We start from the raw sequence: 22,460 nt of genomic DNA on the forward strand, positions 1-22,460 counted from the left end.
ATTTCATTTGGTTGATTTCTTCCTCCTGGAACAAGGAGTTCACAAGTGAGTGCAGTATACTCACTACTCTGAGTGGCAAATAGACTGTCGAAATGTTGGCTGCAGAGATAGAAAATAAGTTGCAGGATCTGTCTCCCAATTACAGCACACCCTCAAATTACCCTCAATAATGATGAGGTGTCCAACATCTGCAGATGTTACCATCCCAAAACATGACAGAAAGTAAGTTGCAGGAATTGTTTCCCAATTAGTGCACAACCCTCAAATTAACCTAGATAACAATGAGGTGTCCAACATCTGCAAACATCTGCAGAGGTTCAAATCCAAAAGCATGACTTTTAACTCATCACCCTGCTGAACCAGTGAGGCTACATGCCTGAATTGTGCATTGGATCTAATTGACTTTACACTTCTCTACAGCAACTATCAGCCACATATTCACTCATCTGTGAAGAGAACCTGTTGCCACTGATACAGGTTCCATTCCAAGTGTTTCCTTGCCCACCTTCTTCACACGGTACAGTGTTGGTAGGGAGAAAGAGGTTGTTATGTTGTTCATAATGAACGCCTAGAAGTGAAATTAATCATGTGAAAAATTAAAACTGTCTAGCAGTTTCCCTGCTAGTATGGCCTACCCAGCTGCTTCGAAAAGAGCACTGTGCATTCTCCGGGGGCTAGTGTTGTTGATTGTAGGAGTCCACGGTGAGGTAGATCTTCAATGTTGTGAGTGTCACTATAGTTGCTGAATCTTCGAACAATGTCTAATGTTGAGCCCCAATTCAATGTGAAACTTTTCATACTGATGACCTTTCTTGCCCTAAGGCGACCATTCATAAATTGTCTAAGCTTTCAATGACAGAGTTACAGCGTCACAGTGAAAAGCATATACAAATGCTGTACCAAACTGTACTGACGATGCACATTTGATTTTGATAGACCATCCACCCCCCCCCCCCCCCACCCCCACCCCACCCCCCCAATTCAACAGGTAACTGTACAGTATAATACAGTAAAATGTTGTCTTATTGTTTCACACAAAAGGGAGAATAAATGATTACCAAAGTTACACAGACCATCTTGCAGTCTGAAGTGCTTATCTTGGCATGGACAGTGCACTTGAGTACCTCAACATGATGACGTGAAAGGATGATGCCCAGGACCTACTGCCAGCTGGACTAAGAATTTTAACTTGTCATGGATATACAATGCAGTAAATCTTATGTCAGAAATAAAAATTTTCAGGCCAATAAGTAATGAAGAACAAAGAAACCAGGCAAATGACATTCCCAGCATTTTTCATAACTTTTCTGTGTCATTCACATACGTAATTGGTTCAAAATTATCATTAAATATGTAGAGTGAACTTTTGCAATCATGCATCACAAGAGTTTTATTTAGGATTCACTAACAGGTCTGATTATACTAATGACCAAAGCAATCACATCCCGTCTCCCCCCAATCAAAACACAGAGAAAAGAAGTTGTTAACACATTAATAGAAAAGACCTGCCCACCTTAAAAAGCTGAGTAAACTCAAAAAGTGGCCACAGACTAACACACGTCAACAAAGGCACTACTTTCTACCAGTAATGAGGAATACTCTGAAGGTATGTTCAACTTCGTGATATACCAGACACATTAAAAAACTGACAAACTGATATGTATGAAGAACAAGCATTTGGGCATCCATTACCAGCCACTGTCTAGGACAGTTGATTGTTAAAGTGCATCTATTTGTTGCTTAACTTGCCAAAACTGTGTGACTAAACTATACTGGGGAGTTCGATTTACATATACCACAGATAAAATTTACAATCAAAGATAAAATGTTACAAGCACCAAGTATACAAAAATAGAGCTGTTCAAGGTGTTGCAAAATCATATGATTAATTTTTAGGCGGTTTTCAGTTGAAACTGGTAGCAGCTAGTATACTGCCAAGCAGTGAAAACTGAAATTTCTCTGAGAGCAAAAACATGAAATGAGGATATTCTGGGAATTGTCTTGCTAGAGATCCTCATTCCAGTAGATCAAGTTGTCTCCTACGAGTCCCTGGGAAAGGTGTTAAAAAATCTTAATATCAGAAAATTCAGGATAGAATATCAACAATATTATGAAAAGGATAGATTGCTACTTACCACGTAGTGGAGAGGTTCAGCTGTAGACAGACCCAACAAAAAGACTGCTAGACAAGTAAGCTTTTGGCTAAGAGGCCTTCTTCTGAAGAAGACCCCCCCCCCCACCCCTCCACACACACACACACACACACACACACACACACACACACACAATTCTCAGACAAACATGACCATTGTCTCTGGCTGCCGAGACTGCGAGCAACTGCACATGATGGAAGAAGCAATCTGGGTGGTGGTGGTGGTGGTGGTGGTGGTAAGGAAGTGGATAGGTTGGGGATGGAGGTATAGCAGGGTAAGAGTGCGTGACAGTAAAGTGCCACCTGCAGAGACCAACTGGGACAAAGTGGGGAGAGGGTATGGCAGCAGTGTGCAGTCGTGAGTTTAGATGTAGAGCAGGGAATGGTGCAGGCAGTGGAAAAGGAGACAAGTTAAATGATTGTGGGTGGACTGGTAGAATAGAAGGCTGTGTAGTCCTGGAGTGGGAACTGAGAAAGGGGTAGGTGGATGAAGGACAATGATAACAAAGGTTGAGGTCACGATTCAGAAAAGCTGGCATTGGTAGGAAGGATCAAGATGGCAAAGGCTGTCAAGAAGTTACTGAAATGAAGAACCTTGTGTTGGATTGCACAATCAGCAACCGAGAGGTCCAGCTGTTTCTTGGCCACAATATGTCAGTGGTCATTCTTGCGTACAGACAGCTTGTTGATTGTCATGCCCACATGGAAAGCAACACAATGGTAGCTTGTAGATCACATGACTGCTTTCACAGGTAGCCTTGCCTTTTGACAGGATAGGTGATGCTTGTGACTGGACCGGAGAAGTTGGTGATGGGAGGATGTATGGGACAGGTCTTGTGTCTATGTTTATTACAGGGATATGAGCCATGAGAATTGGGAACAGGGGTGGAGTAGGGATGGACAAGGATACTGGGTAGGTTCAGTGGGATGCGGAGTACCATTATGGGAATGTTGGGGAGGATAGTGGATAAGACATTCTTCATTTCAGAGCATGACAAGAGGCAGTCGCCTACCATGCAACTTGCTTCTTCCACTGCTGTCTGATTCTGATGATGTATCGATATTCTGTGGGACAGCCCATGTTTCCCATGAAACAGTATTGGATAAATTATTCTTTTAAGATGTGTCCGTGATTGTTTTTAGAACATTGTGGTGCTCAATGTAAAACGCACAAACGCTGCATTCAAGACTTGGTGACAAAGCTGAAAACAAAGGGAACATTGTTAAATATGAACAGAACAGCACCTGCAATTAATGGAAGAAAGTGTGGATGAGCTAAAGACGTGATTGTTGGCATTACCCAATACTCTAGCAGCAAAGTTCATGAACACACAGTGCTGCGTTGAACTTTACACCATTGAGGGTGGGGGGTTCACTTCAGCATCTCTTGTAATGTACGTTTATTTCTCAGCCATAAAGATATGTCATGTATAAATTTGGTTTCATATCCTCTTTTATTACAATTTTTATAATATATTACACTTGTAACCACATATGTTAATGCAAATTTTTAAAGGTTTAATTTTTGTGTGGTCTAGAATTTAAAGATGTAATTAATAAGGAAATATTAAGAAAATCTTGATTTGAATAAATGCATAAAGGTAAAAAAATGAAATGACAACTTGCAAGGTGAGTGTAAAATTTAAAATACTACATTTACTTAGTTATTCCATCATTACCTCGGCATATTCACTTCTTGAGAAATACAAGACAGAAAACTCCGTAAATAATCCTGCAAGATTTGTGGTGTTATCTGTCTTTCTTAGCTCTTGGACTAAACTGTAAGCAAGTTGAAACGTCTGCTCTGCGCCATCAAAATTGTAAAAAGCCGCTTGCGTATGAAGTAATCTGAAAGACAACGGAATATTACTCAGCGGATTATGCATACACAACTTCATTATTTGCAACAATATACTAACTTAATAATAACAAACAATTAAAATTGTTGTTGTTGTCGTGGTCTTCAGTCCTGAGACTGGTTTGATGCAGCGCTCCATGTTACTCTATCCTCGCACTTGTATAGACCCTCTATATACTCCTTCCACCCTTCTGCTTTCCCTTCTTTGCTTAGAACTGGGTTTCCATCTGAGCTCTTGATATTCATACAAGTGGTTCTCTTTTCTCCAAAGGCCTCTTTAATTTTCCTGTAGGCAGTATCTATCTCACCCCTAGTGAGATAAGCCTCTACATCCTTACATTTGTCCTTTAGCCATCCCTGCTTAGCCATTTTGCACTTCCTGTTGATCTCATTTTTGAGACGTTTGTATTCCTTTTTGCCTGCTTCATTTACTGCATTTTTATATTTCCTCCTTTTATCAATTAAATTCAATATTTCTTCAGTTACCCAAGGATTTCTACTAATCCTCGTCTTTTTGCCTACTTGATCCTCTGCTGCCTTCACTACTTCATCTCTCAAAGCTACCCATTCTTCTTCTACTGTATTTCTTTCCCCATGCCTATCAATTGTTCCCTTATGCTCTCCCTGAAACTCTGTACACCCTCTGGTTTAGTCAGTTTATCCAGGTCCCATCTCCTTAAATTCCCAACTTTTTGCAGTTTCTTCAGTTTTAATCTACAGTTCATAACCAATAGATTGTGGTCAGAGTCCACATCTGCCCCTGGAAATGTCTTACAATTTAAAATATGGTTCCTAAATCTCTGTCTTACCATTATATAATCAATCTGAAACCTGCCAGTATCTCCAGGCTTCTTCCATGTATACAACCTTCTTTTATAATTCTTGAACCAATTAAAATTAATCCCACATAAATGTACTGAAGTGACTTGCCTGTTATTAAAATGATCCAGTTAGTACAGGACTGACCAGAAGATAAAACAGTCTCTGATTATAATCTCTAGCACCATTTCAGTAGAAAGGAAACCAGGTCAAACTGTAAAACTGTTATTGTGAGTTTTATTTCTCATGGAAAAAAAATAGCTGCACCTTCTACATGTAACAACACTGAAAATACTAATAAAATACTGGAAAGACATAGTTTTAATAGTACTACCATAAGTCTGGAATTTTCCGGACACGCCCTCTTTTCAGCCCCAAAATTTGTGTCTGGGTGGAATTCTAAAATTTGTTAGAATGTCCAGAACTTTGATACGTATTAGTTCAGAGATAAATTATGCAGCAAGTTTTCAGCACAGCACCCAACATTGGCAAAACTGAACAATACAATAAGCAATTGTTTAAGCCTGCACACAACGTTATGGAACTGCTTGCAGTGTTATGGTCATTATTACATGTCTGCAAACTTCATGCTGTAGCCAGACACTGCCAACGTAAGTACTCTAACAGTGCTAAAACAATCTTAATTTAACTTCACATTCATTACTACAAATAAGTATCAAATGTGAACATAAAGGTTTCTACACTGTGCTTTCACAAAATGTTCTTACTATAGTGTGTAATTTGTGGCACAGAAGAAGATAGTTATCAGTACTGAGCAAGATGGTAGAAATTCTTTACCCCGCACAATTCCTCTCCCAGCAATGATCCACACTGTTTTCTCCACTCTCCCTGCACCCACTGAGACGTTTGGCACAAATGTTTCCAGTTACTATTTGATTGATTGAAGAGCAAACTGGTGTTTCATAAGCTATTAAATTAATAATAAATGTGCCTAAAAGGAAATGCAGGTAGCCTATACAACCGCACAAAAAATATCATTGTTTTAGAAATAGGAGGACTGAATTTGAATGCGAGTGTGTGGCTCATAAATCCTGTACATATGTCTGCAGGAAGTAACACAGGGCAAGATTTACAAATACACCTAGAGCCTGTAAAAGCATGAAAGGGCAATCAGGAGAAGCACAATCTCAAAATTAACTCACGTTCTCGTGAAATAAAGCATTAACAAAGACTAAAAAAAATGGTTCAAATGGCTCTAAGCACCATGGGACTTAACATCTGAGGTCATCAGTCCTAGACTTAGAACTACTTAAACCTAACTAACCTATGGACATCACACACATCCATGCCCAAGGCAGGATTCCAACCTGTGACCGCAGCAGCCGCGTGGCTCCGGACTGAAGCACCTAGAACCACTCGGCCACCGTGGCCGGCAACAAAGACTAAGTGTGTCACACATCATAACAGCTGTAAAGTGTTGGACTAGTCTGATAAAATACTTATTTCCAAGTTGCAGCGAGGCAAAACGGTTTTTGAATGCAAGAATGAAAATAGAAGCAATAATAAATTTAATGCCTGGTTCTCATTCTGTTGGGTGTTAAGAAGAGCTTCAAAGATAATGACACAGCTTACTCTGGAATTTCTACTGACAGCAGTAACCATGGATCAGTGAAAATATTCTTAGTCGTTATTCAGAAATTCGACTGGAATATTGGTGGTCTGCAATCGAAATTAACTGAATTAGATCAACAATCTAATGAGGCTGCAGACACTATCACTTTGTTTTTAAAGAGTGCTCATCAGAGTAAGACATTCCTTGATAGATGTACAGTTGCCCCGACCAATACTGTTTCATGCAACCCACAATGTTACACCTAGCCTTAAAAAACCATACACGAGATTTTCATATTCTTCCACTCACTATGCACAAACTAGTAGTCCTGCAGAAAAAAACCAACAGGATCTCTTTGTAGGAAATTAAACGTAATTAAATTTTGTACTGAGATATATTTTCACTAGAGGGCGTACTTTTCGATTTATTCATGAAATGCACCCCCACACCCACACTCGGTCTCCACCGGTCACGATTTCTAGTACGTTATTCATGGCACTCCCTCTCCCACACTCGATCCCCACCGGTCACGATTTCTAGTATGATATTCATGGCACTCCCTCTTACCACAGCACATAAATTTGCAACTGCACAAGTTATTTCCCACATCTGACCTTCTTTGGTATTCACTGACTGCCCACATTACACCACTGGCTTAGTCGAGCACTTACAAATTGTAAAATTGACATTTGTGTATATTTTACCTGACAATTTTTCGAATTTTAACTCCAAAAATTAAAAAATAAAACTTGTATTCTCCAGTCCTTCTGACTACGAAACTACTGTGCTTGTAAGGTTAAAGTTGGATCGAATTGTCAATGTAATTAGTTTTAGCTAAATGTTTACAAAAGTCATTTCCCTTTCATTCCCCTCCCAGGGACTTTTAATAATGCTAACAAAACAACTGACTATGCTGGTTGCATAACAGTCAATCAACAGAGACCAAAAAAGGTGTTGAAAATCGGGAACAGTTCATGTAGTTGAAAACTATTGTACCGTGGTAGGAGGGACTGCCACGAACAACATACTAAAAATTCTGACTGGTGAGGGATGAGTGTGAGGCTGGAGATGTATTTGAATGTCACTTTTGTACATTTTTCTTGAATAACTAGGACACCATGGCCTCCAGCAAAAACACGTTCCAGTACAAAATTAAACTATTTTAAATTTCCTACAAAAAGGTACTTTTCAATTTTTTTGTAGGACTAATAGTTTTCACACAGCGAGCGACAGAATATGAAAATTTCTGATGTGGTTTTGAAGGCTAGATAATACATTGTGGGTTGAATTAAATATCATTGGTAAGGGAAGTTTAATCATCCTGTATAGCATTCACAGGAGATGATTATAGCACAATGTTTGCAGGGTTGGGTTGGAATTCAGAAAGAAAAAAAGAAAATTTTTTTTTGAAGCTTAAAAAACTGTTAGGGAGAGGACTTTTGTTTGGGATCAGGTGTCCAAGATACATCCTAAATAATTGTATTCATCAAGCTTTGGACACATTCAATACAGGTATCGAAAGTATAATTATTCCATTATTTCCAGAACTAAACAGACTGGATTATTGAACTTTGTTCCGCTTTAAAAATCATTTTGTTTATGATGCTATGGTGTATCGGCGTATGCGGCGCTCGTTGATGTGGTGGTGGATGGCGTCCGCCATTTTGGCTGAATGTAAGAATTTTTGGAATTTGTTGACACTGAATACAAAAAAAGATTACTCCATAGCAAAACAAATGTTGTTATCATTACTTCCAAGGATAAACAGATTTGTACATATGTTATTTGCTCTGAAATTATACGTTCTCTCGCATTGTAACCAACCTAAAATCATTACAAAGTTCTTTGAAAGTGAATTAGTGAGCTCTATCTAAACCAACAACAAACATTTGCTGGCATATTTCGTTCACCCACAGCAGAGCTCAAGAAAGAAACTAATTGACTTGCTCAAGTCCTTGGAATACTACTGTCAATTTAATAACATGCTCACTGATTGTGGGGCCACTCAATTTACATGCATAAAAGTGAAAGATCTATTAGAAGAAAAGCCTAAAAATCGACTAGATGCTGAATGTGAAAAATTCATTGCAGCAGAAGTTGCACTCTATGAAAGATGTGTAGAGTATTTTCAAAAGTGGTCTGCTCACATGCAAGGAGTTTGTGTGTTTTATGTGGATGTCTCTTCAAAAATCCACCGAGTCAAAGAAAGAGGTACCTGCAGATGATGTGAAACGTTTCAATGAATTTTGCTGCCTGAAAAAGTTTACTAATGAAGAACTATGATTTAATTAATCTTCAATCTCACAAAAATTGGAGCACGTATTTCGAGAAATTCAAACATTCTGCCTGTCATTAAGTACTGCTAAAAATTGTTCAGTTTTTCTTTGTCATTCCATCCCACAATGCAAATGGAAATGTTTGTCTGTAGATCCTGCGAGGTCTTTCGCAAGTGCAATATAATTATACAAATGATAATTGCAAATAATTCCACAGATACTAACAAATGACAAATGACTATTAAGGAAAATAGCTCTACAGAAAAGTATTTTTGGGCTTCCATTAACCAGGAGCAAACAGCGTGAAATAAATAATAAGGTATGTAATTGATTATAAATATAAAAATGTCTTGTGCAAATTTTCATGGTCTGTCTGAGATACAATGACAAGCTGTTCCCGTCTAGCTTTATTGACTTTAGGTTTTCTGACCTGTCACAATTGTTTGAGAAAATAAAGTACCATGAGAAAAAAAGGATTAATGTTTTATGAAAGTCTAAAAAAAGGATTAATGTTTTATGAAAAGTCTCATAAAAATGGTGATATGGGTCTTGTCTGCAACTCTGAAATTGAAGATACATAAGCAACTCTGAAATTGAAGATACATACACAAAAGTAAGAAAGAAGAATAAATACACTCCTGGAAATTGAAATAAGAAGACCGTGAATTCATTGTCCCAGGAAGGGGAAACTTTATTGACACATTCCTGGGGTCAGATACATCACATGATCACACTGACAGAACCACAGGCACATAGACACAGGCAACAGAGCATGCACAATGTCGGCACTAGTACAGTGTATATCCACCTTTCGCAGCAATGCAGGCTGCTATTCTCCCATGGAGACGATCGTAGAGATGCTGGATGTAGTCCTGTGGAACGGCTTGCCATGCCATTTCCACCTGGCGCCTCAGTTGGACCAGCGTTCGTGCTGGACGTGCAGACCGCGTGAGACGACGCTTCATCCAAACATGCTCAATGGGGGACAGATCCGGAGATCTTGCTGGCCAGGGTAGTTGACTTACACCTTCTAGAGCACGTTGGGTGGCACGGGATACATGCGGACGTGCATTGTCCTGTTGGAACAGCAAGTTCCCTTGCCAGTCTAGGAATGGTAGAACGATGGGTTCGATGACGGTTTGGATGTACCATGCACTATTCAGTGTCCCCTCGACGATCACCAGTGGTGTACGGCCAGTGTAGGAGATCGCTCCCCACACCATGATGCCGGGTGTTGGCCCTGTGTGCCTCGGTCGTATGCAGTCCTGATTGTGGCGCTCACCTGCACGGCGCCAAACACGCATACGACCATCATTGGCACCAAGGCAGAAGCGACTCTCATCGCTGAAGACGACACGTCTCCATTCGTCCCTCCATTCATGCCTGTCGCGACACCACTGGAGGCGGGCTGCACGATGTTGGGGCGTGAGCGGAAGACGGCCTAACGGTGTGCGGGACCGTAGCCCAGCTTCATGGAGACGGTTGCGAATGGTCCTCGCCGATACCCCAGGAGCAACAGTGTCCCTAACTTGCTGGGAAGTGGCGGTGTGGTCCCCTACGGCACTGCGTAGGATCCTACGGTCTTGGCGTGCATCCGTGCGTCGCTGCGGTCCGGTCCCAGGTCGACGGGCACGTGCACCTTCCGCCGACCACTGGCGACAACATCGATGTACTGTGGAGACCTCATGTACTGTGGAGACCTCACGCCCCACGTGTTGAGCAATTCGGCGGTACGTCCACCCGGCCTCCCGCATGCCCACTATACGCCCTCGCTCAAAGTCCGTCAACTGCACATACGGTTCACGTCCACACTGTCGCGGCATGCTACCAGTGTTAAAGATTGCGATGGAGCTCCGTATGCCACGGCAAACTGGCTGACACTGATGGCAGCGGTGCACAAATGCTGCGCAGCTAGCCCCATTCGACGGCCAACACCGCGGTTCCTGGTGTGTCCGCTGTGCCGTGCGTGTGATCATTGCTTGTACAGCCCTCTCGCAGTGTCCGGAGCAAGTATGGTGGGTCTGACACACCGGTGTCAATGTGTTCTTTTTTCCATTTCCAGGAGTGTAAATGTACATGTAAAACTACAGAGGTCTATAACACTTGTACTGAAGTATCTATTAGATGACTACGCATCTTGTATGACTGATAGCTCTATCTTAGGAAAATAAACATGATTGCCACTTGCAGATCTCAAGCAGGATATCATCATCCCACACTTGTTATTCCTGATAGATTCTTCTTGATGAAATGTCTCTCTTCTTTGGTTCTCTATCATCTCCATTAATAGTAAGTGTCCCAGTTGGACAATAGTCTAGAATCGGTCAAATGAGTGTTTCATAAAGCTACTTCTTTCATTTATGAGTAACATTTTCTTAGGGCTCCAATGAACCTCAACATACTCTGTACTTTTCTTAGAACCAGCTATATATCATCAGCCCACTTTATGTCACTTTGGACAGCTTCTTCCAGATAGTTTACAACTGTTATAGTTTTCAGTGATTTACTGTGAATAGTGTAATTGAACAGTGATGGGTCTTTGTAACTATTTATGCACAATATAGTCCTTATGTTAAGGGTCAACTACCAGTCCCAGCATCAGGCATCGATCCTTGGCAGGGCTTCCTACATTCTGCTACAGATCCTGCCATTACAAGTTATCTACATACAACAATCATTCTAAATAACCCCACAACATTTCCGGAGTAATCCGCCAGTTTAAGTGGTGCACTAACATGTTTCATGCTACAATGTTATCCATACTCACAGTGGCATATGATGAGAATGACAAGGGGTGTGTCAGCTGCCAGTTCTAAGCACCCAATAAGCGAGCAGCAGGCAGATAATATGTTTGGAAGCAAGAGACATTCTCACGTCAGTACAGAAGTGAAATCCAATATGTATTTGGATAAAAACAGTTGTCTTCTCAGGTGCCACAATAACCACAACCTCAGAAATCACAGCATGTTTTGAAGAAACAGCCAAATATTTGTGACAACAAAGATATAAATTTCACAGATGTGCTACAAGGATTATTATTATTATTATTATTATTATTATTATTATTATTATTAAAAATAGTGATACCACAGATGATAGGATTAGTAAGTGAAAAATGTAGAAAAGAAAAATGGTCCACAAATTAATACAAACTATTTCTTTTTGTGTATTTCTCCTTGTATTATCAAAATGTAGGCTATCAATAAGTGACATAAATTTACAATAGGTATAAGGTTAACTTTTTAGGCAGATACTTTATGCTAGTAAAACAATTTGTAATTCTGATTAACAAAAATGTGTTGAAAATAAATTTTTCTCAAGTAGCCTCTTGAAAAAAAAGGGGCTCGTCTTGTAATCAGGGTCATCTTACACATGGGTAAATACGGTACTCAGTGCACACTGGCCTCCATTTTCAACCTGCCTCATATTTCCACGAAAAATGTTGTTATTCATTATCCATCTAACACTGGAGCTCTTGAATAAATTTTCACTATGAGCAGAGAGTGAGCTGCTTTGAAACTTCCTGGCAGATAAAAACTGTGTGCTGGACTACGACTTGAACCTGGGACTTTTGCCAGTCTGAAGACCGGCTCAACACACAGTTTTGACCTCCCAGGAAGTTACAGAATTTGAGATTCTAATTACCAACATATCCAACCTCTGTGGTCATCCAAACTTTGCAGAAGAATTGTCTACAGGCACAACAGGCTGTGCATTCTCATGCTGGCTCACATGTGCTGCCAACTGTGGGCAGCATCTCACTTTGCAGCCAGTAGTCTGCTATGGGACAGAATAGTGCGGGGTAGAAATTAGAAAAGAATTTATTAAAATTCAGTCACACCACCTAAGGCAAATTCAAGTCATGCCTGAGACAGAGGCAGAACCAGGAAGCAAGCCAGTATGTCGCATGTGGGATGCGACAGGTCGACAACATTGTCTGCTGAGTAAGGAATAAGGATTCAGCAGAAAACAGGGTGCAAAACCAAAAGAAGAAAGACAAGCATATTAGTTAGTTCATAAGGCATGTTGCAAGACACTGTACCTATTCCATAACTGAAGGACTGACACAGCAGCTAACAGCCTTTTAAGCGAATGTAGCAGAATAAGGACGACACATTCGGTCACTATGAACTTAGCTTAACATCGTAACCTCATGCTAGCTCCCTTCAAAAACTCAGCTCTTATCATGAGTTGATCATTGGATCAACAGCATTCACAATAATAGCACTCAGTTCCATGATCACAGTACTGTAGTAAATCCATGTCCTAGATGCCCCAGCACAGTCTACGAACTAGATAAAGATGTACTCAAGGTTAAAACGTTCATCAAATGCTGTTTGATGCCTACCACCTACTGATGGAGAAACTGACTATCTTCCAACACCACCTTGACGCAGGGTACTGCCCATACCAAAATTCAATGAAGAAGCCAGCAACAGGGCCTCTTGGGGTCCATGTTCCCATTCAACACTCAAGTGTCCTTGGGTGCTGAAACTTACCAGGGGTACAGAGGAGATCAACTAATCGCACAACTACTGACACTAGGTACATTGTGGCTGAGTCATCATAGAATTCAGAGTGGGACTGAGTATACTCCACAGCCAGTGCGAGAACCACTTTGCACTGGGTAGCCATTGCCCTGCTCACTGACAGCCGCTGTGCCGCCAGGATCGCTGACACCTTCTGGGTATGCAAATGCTGTGCTGCCTCGACAGATGTCAGCTATAATCCAACACGCAGATGAGTTAGCAACATTCGATGTTGCTGCAGAAGAACGATGACTTGTTAACATTGTGAATAAATAACTGAACTCTAATAACAGTTTATAACTGAGCTCTAATAACAGTTTACTGGGGTCGTCAATGCTTCATAGCTTCCCAACAGCTGTCCTGACTTCACACACAGGTGTCTCCACTCAGCCCTCTGTAGTTCACATCCACTTTCCACCCATAAATGTCCCAGCTCATCATTTTTCATCATTCACCCTCAGGGAAGATGAACTACTCATAACGAGCATAGGAAGACACAGAAATGGAAAGGATGAGCATAGGAAGACACAGAAATGGAAAGGATGAGCATAGGAAGACAAAGAAATGGGAAGGATTTCCAGCGGATTCCAGGACCATCAGAAATGCCACAGCTTTCATTACACATGCTTCAACATTAGAAGAAGGCATGGAAGCAGTGTGAAGACTACTGACTATGATCAACACAGCTTGTAACTGCTTCTTGGCAGTTCCAATTTCTCTTGTGCCCACACACAACAAGGAAAGTTCTTATTGATTTCCTACTTCGCAGAACTAGAACAAAAGAAGAAAGTGTACTAATCCAAACTGTAAGAGATCAATTGAGAAACTATAATCAAACACAATAACAAGATATACAACTTTACAAAAAAATAAAAAATAAAAATAAAAATGCAAGCAGCTATGTAAGCACTGAAACTATTGCAATAAACACACAAAAACAGTTAAATGTTTGTGCTATTACCTCAGGATCTAGCACAGTAGGGAGTGTTACTTAACACTTTAGAGATCCCCTTTTGAAGTATAGGTGATTTTCTTGACATGCAAGGCACCTATCACTCAAAAACTGGACTCATTTCATATGAGAACAATGTACAGATGTCTCTCTACTTTCCTCTTGACTGATGCTGCCTTCTGCTGTCAATTTGTAGAGTTATTTAGAAAAAAACATTAGCGAAAATATCAGCTCAACTACTGCCACAAATGGCTCAGCCAATACGACTGCACTGATGTAATTTCGTGCACTTACTGTTTAGGTTTCACAGTTTGCTGTAATTCAGCTGCAAACATGTCACATTTGTTGAGTGAGCAAGAAATTTTGGAAGCTCAAGAGGAAGAAAATGTTCAGTGACTCACCTCACACTTTTTTCTTGGGAGGATTCCTTTTTGTCATTACTACTGTAACATTTGTAATCTATCAAAGAGCTAGAGTAAATATGAAAAATAAATCTCGAAGCTTTGCCTTGAAGATACATCAACTACATATACACTCCTGGAAATGGAAAAAAGAACACATTGACACCGGTGTGTCAGACCCACCATACTTGCTCCGGACACTGCGAGAGGGCTGTACAAGCAATGATCACACGCACGGCACAGCGGACACACCAGGAACCGCGGTGTTGGCCGTCGAATGGCGCTAGCTGCGCAGAATTTGTGCACCGCCGCCGTCAGTGTCAGCCAGTTTGCCGTGGCATACGGAGTTCCATCGCAGTCTTTAACACTGGTAGCATGCCGCGACAGCGTGGACGTGAACCGTATGTGCAGTTGACGGACTTTGAGCGAGGGCGTATAGTGGGCATGCGGGAGGCCGGGTGGACGTACCGCCGAATTGTTCAACACGTGGGGCGTGAGGTCTCCACAGTACATCGATGTTGTCGCCAGTGGTCGGCGGAAGGTGCACGTGCCCGTCGACCTGGGACCGGACCGCAGCGACGCACGGATGCACGCCAAGACCGTAGGATCCTACGCAGTGCCGTAGGGGACCGCACCGCCACTTCCCAGCAAATTAGGGACACTGTTGCTCCTGGGGTATCGGCGAGGACCATTCGCAACCGTCTCCATGAAGCTGGGCTACGGTCCCGCACACCGTTAGGCCGTCTTCCGCTCACGGCCCAACATCGTGCAGCCCGCCTCCAGTGGTGTCGCGACAGGCGTGAATGGAGGGACGAATGGAGACGTATCGTCTTCAGCGATGAGAGTCGCTTCTGCCTTGGTGCCAATGATGGTCGTATGCGTGTTTGGCGCCGTGCAGGTGAGCGATACAATCAGGACTGCATACGACCGAGGCACACAGGGCCAACACCCGGCATCATGGTGTGGGGAGCGATCTCCTACACTGGCCATACACCACTGGTGATCGTCGAGGGGACACTGAATAGTGCACGGTACATCCAAACCGTCATCGAACCCATCGTTCTACCATTCCTAGACCGGCAAGGGAACTTGCTGTTCCAACAGGACAATGCACGTCCGCATGTATCCCGTGCCACCCAACGTGCTCTAGAAGGTTTAAGTCAACTACCCTGGCCAGCAAGATCTCCGGATCTGTCCCCCATTGAGCATGTTTGGGACTGGATGAAGCGTCGTCTCACGCGGTCTGCACGTCCAGCACGAACGCTGGTCCAACTGAGGCGCCAGGTGGAAATGGCATGGCAAGCCGTTCCACAGGACTACATCCAGCATCTCTACGATCGTCTCCATGGGAGAATAGCAGCCTGCATTGCTGCGAAAGGTGGATATACACTGTACTAGTGCCGACATTGTTCATGCTCTGTTGCCTGTGTCTATGTGCCTGTGGTTCTGTCAGTGTGATCATGTGATGTATCTGACCCCAGGAATGTGTCAATAAAGTTTCCCCTTCCTGGGACAATGAATTCACGGTGTTCTTATTTCAATTTCCAGGAGTGTATGACAGTAACACTTCAAATAACCGCATAAATGGCCGGCTTCCTAGGCCCAATATTCTTCCAAGTGGCAAACAGATAAGTTTCACTAATCATATGGCAGAGTCACTTATGACTATATGTGACTAAAAGTCAATGGCATGGCTAGCCTCTGCAAACACAAAAACAGGCAACATAATAAAATGCTCAACACTGACAAAAAATAAAGGCTGCTTACTTCCAAACAGATGCACATGCAGTACATAAACTTAAAACTTGGGTGCAACTGTTGCTCCTCATTAGTGCTAAAGTCAAACTGAAGAGCAAGCACGGCTCGTGATAGGAGAAGTGGCCTGTCCCAGATGAACACTGCAACTACCATTCAGTCATACGAATAATCATGTTCCTATCTAACACTGTAGTACAGCATGCAGTGATTTACATAGATTCTGCTCATATGCGGTTCTTCTGTTACATATATTAGTCACTAGTTTCTGTTTCCTGTACAGTGTCAACACATTTAGTGAAACATGAACATTCCATCAGTGTGTCTGCACACACTGCTAAAGGACCAATACAGCCTTGTGAAACAGATGGTAGAAGTTCCTTGTGGTGTAGCTGTGTAGAGAAAGTGGGCACTTGCCTGTCCACTCGTTCCACTTTCAGACACACTATACTGCCTTGAGATCTGGTGCTAAGCTCTGCATATTTTTCAGTAATTTCAATTTCATTGTCACATGCCCAAAAGGTGCCTTAGGGGTTTGCCAGTCAGTGAATTATGTTCAATGGAAGAACTATGGGCCTGGGGCAGAATAATACACGGACAGGGGATGTCTGAATCGATGTTCAGTGCAAGTTAGGTAATTACTTATCCAGTTTATTAAGATTTTTGGCTGCCAGCCATGTGACGCTTTCCACTTCTTAGAATGCCAGCCATTTTCATAGATTTTCAACAATCTTTATTAGGATGACTAGCCAACATTTAACTGTAATACTAACTTTTCCTGAAAGCCTGTAAACTACTACTCCTGGATTACATTTCCAGTTTCTTTGAATGTTTCATTTTTTCTCTCATATTTTTAATGACTATAAGATTTTGCAAAAGATATGAAAGTTTACTTAAGTCACAATAATTCTATACCATCATCCTGGTCATAATAACCTATATTCATCTTTCTATAACTGAAAGCTAATAATCTAACACCATAATTATAAATTATTACACACTACTTTCAAAAAGAATAATTTTTGTGTGAAAACATAACTATCTGAACATGATCATGTTGCATCACTTCATTTCTATAACATTCAATAACAAAGGGAAAAAATGTTTTACAAATCAGAAAAAGAAAAAAACGTCTGAAAAGAATGTAAACAATTGATTTAACAAATGTTTTATGAAATCCACATGAGAAATTCTCACTTAGAGTTGAACATAATTCTTCTTGCACAATGTCAGGATCATCATATGAATCACCTGTATCATCATTCTCATCGTCTTTGTCAACATAATCTTACTCCAGTTTACATGGATTTATGTACTGAATGAACAACGGCTGCCCTCCTGCAAATGATTCCACACAACAAACACAATCTACCAGATTATTTGGAAATCATATTTCCATCATTTATCAGCTGTTTTAGAAACTACATGTCGCTTGCAACACACAATATACTGATAGAATCCATCGACATAAGTAATTTTGTACTTAAAAATGGGAGAAATCGTAATCCATCAGATGACAGGACTGGTAATCCACCAAATTTTTTGAATACCATCCAATGGCGGAACTGGCAGTCAGAGTACTAACTGTCCTAGATTGTTAAAAGTGGGGTAATACTAAAACCGTGTACAACTACGTGATTGCAGCACAATTCAACAAAGGGAACACTACAACCCAGTCTGTGGCTGGTCGTTGTACATGACTACTACAGCATACCCATGCTGTTCACATTCATTATGCATATTATTACACCGTTATGCCATTTACTGTGCAGTGCATGTATATCCTTCTTGTTGTGTGTTTTTCAATTGAAACTTCAAAGGGAAAGGAAATGCTTTTGTACTGATTTACTGGTCACAGTAATCATTATTTACAGTGAATATAGGGAAGAGGGGACAGGGGGGGAGTGAGACTAAAACCCATCACACACACCTGCCCCTCTGCTAGTTGTTTCTAACCTATATTCCTGTCTTCCCCAATAGTCACACCCTCTGCCCATTTTATTATTTACTATACTTGCTGCACCACTCTACTCAAAGAGGGGAGGGGGGGGGGGGGGGGACCTTGGGTGCCGGAGGGAAATGGGGGTTTGGTTAGGCAGCGGAGAGAAGGGGGGTTTGGTTAGGTTGTGGGCTGATCAAAGGGCAATCACGGGGCTGTGAGAGGTGGGGGGGGCACAGTCCCTGGGCAGTCACGGGGCTGGAGGGCCACGAGGCCAAGGGGGCCGAGGAGGGTCACGGGGCTGAGGGCACGAGTGGTGTCAGATGGCCAAGAGACGAGGGACGTCAGGCAGATGAGGGGCATCAGGCAGACAAGGAGCATCAGGCAGACGAGGGATGACGGGGTTAGGTGGCCAAGGGACAAGTGGGTTAGGCAGCCAAAGAACAAGAGGGTTAGGCAGCCGAGGAATGAGAGGTTAGGCAGCTGAGGAATTTGGAGGTTAGGTGGCCGAGTAATGAGGGGGTTAGTTAGCCACCAAGTAATGTGGGGATTAAGCGGATGAGTAATGGGGGAGTTAAGTAGCCGAGTAACAAGGGGGTAAGGCAGCTGAGTTACAAGGAGGTTATGTGGTCTAAAGAGGCAGTGAGTAGAGTACGCTTAGAGAGGCAGTGAGTAGAGTAGGCTTAGAGAGGCAGTGAGTAGAGCAGGTCTAGCGAGCCAGTGAGTAGAGTAGGTCAAGAGATAAGGGAGAAAGGAGAGCGTGAGATGCAGATGGGAGCAAGTCAAGAGAAAGGGGAGGGAGATCATTAGATGGGGAGGAGGGGAGTCAGGAGTTAAAGAGAGGGAAAGAATTACAGGTTAAGGACAAAATATTATCCACGTAGTTTATGTATAAGTGGCACTAAAATGGGAAGTTCATTAACAGTGAAATTATTTTGTATTTATGCACTCATTATTCTTCACACTTAGCTCTTAATCAACTGTCACTGTCCTCTAAATGTCTTCCACTTCTACAGTAATGTATTAGAAATCCTACACTGTAAGAACACCCTCCCCCCCCCCCCCCCTCCCTCCTGGCAGTAGAATACTGGTTACACAGGGTGAGTAAAAAAACGTCAATTAGTTACGAACCACAGCATAGACACACTTTATTCAACATTAACACGTCACTACAGATAATTGGATTTGGGTTATGACATGTTTGATATGATGGAAATGAAATCCCGTGCTTCTTTACAGAGCGTAGGGGGACGATGCAGGAGACCCGCACCGCTTTACTAGGCAAGGACCTAGTGGAGGTGGTTTGCCATTGCATTCCTCCGACCGTGATGGGGATGAATGATGATGATGAAGACGACACAACAACACCCAGTCATCTCGAGGCAGGAAAAATCCCTGACCCCGCTGGGAATCGAACCCGGGACCTCGTGCTCGGGAAGCGAGAACGCTACTGCGAGACCACGAGCAACTGATATGCCTGCCATCAATAGCAAGGACTCAGATCCGGAGAATATTGCGGCCAATAGAGAACCATGCCAGTGGCCTCTTGGTACCCAAGAACCAGAATGCAGTCCCTAAACTGCTCCTCCAGGACATCAAACACTCTCCTGCTCTGATGGGGTCAAGCTCAGTCTTGTATTAACCATATCTTGTTGAAATCAGTGCCACTTTGGGTAATGGAGATGAAATATTTTCCAAAACCTTCACATATCCTATGAAAAAACTGAGTATATAGAACACAAACATAATACAGAAAAGTTTATGAAAACAAAGTATGGAAAAATTAAAAAGAGTTGATAGATTCAGATATCTGGGGGAGTGGATCCAAGCCAATGGACTGGATAACACAACAAATAAAGAAAGAATAAAAAAGTTAGATTTTGCATATAAATTAACACAAAACTGCTACAATAAGAAATCAATATCCATACAAGCGAAGATTAAACATTATAATTCAGTTATTAGGACACAAGCAACGTATGGATCAGAGTGCCTAACATTGAATAAGAAAGATGAATTAAGAGAACTAGAAAAAAGAGAGAGAAAAATGCTAAGAAAAATTCTATGTCCTGAGAAAAAAAAGGAAAATAGGTGGATTAAAAGAAGGAATGAAGATCTATACAAAAATACAGAAAAGATCACAGAAACAATGAGGAAGAGATGGCTAAAATTTTATGGACATTTAAAAAGAATTGAAGGAACACGGATTACAAAGAAAATTTTTAATTACGTTACTAAGCTGGAAAAAACTGTAGGACGGATAGAAGCAGTAAAGAAAGATGCCAACAAAATAGGTGTTACAGAAGAAATGATACGTGACAGGAATCACTTTAGGCTCCTTATAGAAAAAGCAAAATATGAAGAAGATGAGCCAAAACCTCGACCCAAGAGAGTGTGGACAGATGAGCAGAGATGAGCAATTGGCGAGAAAATGAAGAAGTACTGGGAAGAACGAAAGAAAAAAAAACACCATAAGTCTTAAGTTGTATGCGGTCGATAGCTGGCCAAATTCATAAATAAAATATTTAAAAAAATACCTTCACATACCGTACAGTAGTCACTGTGCCATCAAGGAATATCACACCAATTATTCCATGACTGGACACTGCAAACCACACAGTCATCTGTTGAGGGTGAAGAGACTTCTCGATTGCAAAATGTTTTCTCTCAGTACCTCAAATGTGCTAATTTTGCTTACTGATAAACCCATCCAAATGAAAGTGGGCTTCGTCGCTAAACCAAACCATATTAATATCAAAGTCCTGTTCATTAATTCTGTGGACAACAGTGTTGGCGAAACACAACTGCTGTTCCATGGTACTGGGGCTTAATGGCTGATGGGTTTGAATTCTGTATGGGAAGAGATGCAGGTCTTCAACAACAATTTGTCGCAGTGTCTCCCATTGATTCCCACTTGCGCAGCTCATCTGATCGATTTCCTGGGGCTAGGTTGAAACACAGCACATGTCTTCTCAATGTTAACCCCTTTTTGGATGTCCAACATTGCCAATACAGTCATCAAGAACACTAACCATTCTCTCAAACTTGTGAATCAAATACTTGATTGTTAGCACACTTTAACCATTTGTCTTCAGCTTGAACTCAGTCGCGAACTTCCTTTGAGCTGCAGTTGGGCCATTATTGCTCACATAGCTGGCCTTCATAAGCACTATATGCTCAGGCACGCTGTAGCATGACATTTTCACGTGCAAATTGCTGACAACAACATGGCGCGTGCACATGCGATTACTAATTCCCATCGTGCACCGCGCCCAACCATGCAGTTTGAATGTCTTAAAGCAAACCAGTCAGAAGTTATGGCAATTTTATTTCATATAGTTCAATAATTGTCACACTGTACACAACCCCATCACAAATTCTCTTCTTGCAACAATTTTCTCACCTCAAACTAGCACCTGCACCCTATACCCACAATTATTTGTTGGATGTATTCCAATCTCTGTCTTCCACTATAGTTTTCACCCAGTACAGCTGTCTCTAATGCCATGGAAGTTATTTATTGCTGTCTTAACACATTTCCTACCATCCTGCGCTTCTTCTTGTCAGTGTTTTCTATGTGTTCCTTCCTTTGACAGTTCTGTGGAGAACCTTATGTTATCAATCAACTTAATTAGCAAAATCCTTCCAAAGCACCACATTTCAAATGCGCCGATCTCTTCATTTCCAGCTTTCACCAAATCCGTGATTCACTTTCATACAATGCTGTGCTCTAATCAAACATTCAAAGAAACTTTTTTCCTCACAACAGGGCCAATGTTAAACATAGACTTATTCTGGCCAGGAATGCTCTCTTTGTCTGTGCTACTCTATTTTTTAAGTCCTATTCCATCTGTCATATGTTGTTTCTCTGAAATGGAGTGTGTGCGGAATTGAAACTTCTTGGAAGATTAAAATCTTTGCAAAGGTCCCAGGTTCAAGTCCCAGTCTGGTACAGTTTTAACCTGCCAGGAAGTTCCATATTTCCTTTTGCTTCCAAGGTACCACAATTCCTTCATTTCATGTGGTTGGTTGATTGGGGGTTGAGAGATTAAACAGTGAAATCAACAGTCTTTGGTCAAACGGTAGCTCTTCGTAGCTCATCTGAAGTTAGTGGCATCTGCCAGAGCTGTGACTGGATGATGTAAAGACATGGGAGTGGTAGAACTGAGCCACTGAAGACAATACTGATGTCAGAGTATTCCATTT

General features: G+C 41.7%; 1 protein-coding gene across 1 annotated transcript in view; it reads right to left on the bottom strand.

Annotated features, from left to right (window-relative positions):
- Positions 1-22,460, bottom strand: part of LOC124615344 (amyloid protein-binding protein 2) — a 133,691-nt gene that overhangs the window by 83,898 nt on the left and 27,333 nt on the right. Inside the window, exon 6 of the mRNA XM_047143154.1 lies at positions 3,832-4,000. Coding sequence (XP_046999110.1) covers positions 3,832-4,000 — 169 coding nt within the window. The remainder of the gene's footprint in view (positions 1-3,831; positions 4,001-22,460) is intronic.

The sequence above is a fragment of the Schistocerca americana genome, chromosome 1, assembly GCF_021461395.2.
Source record: "Schistocerca americana isolate TAMUIC-IGC-003095 chromosome 1, iqSchAmer2.1, whole genome shotgun sequence".
Classification (NCBI taxonomy): domain Eukaryota; kingdom Metazoa; phylum Arthropoda; class Insecta; order Orthoptera; family Acrididae; genus Schistocerca; species Schistocerca americana.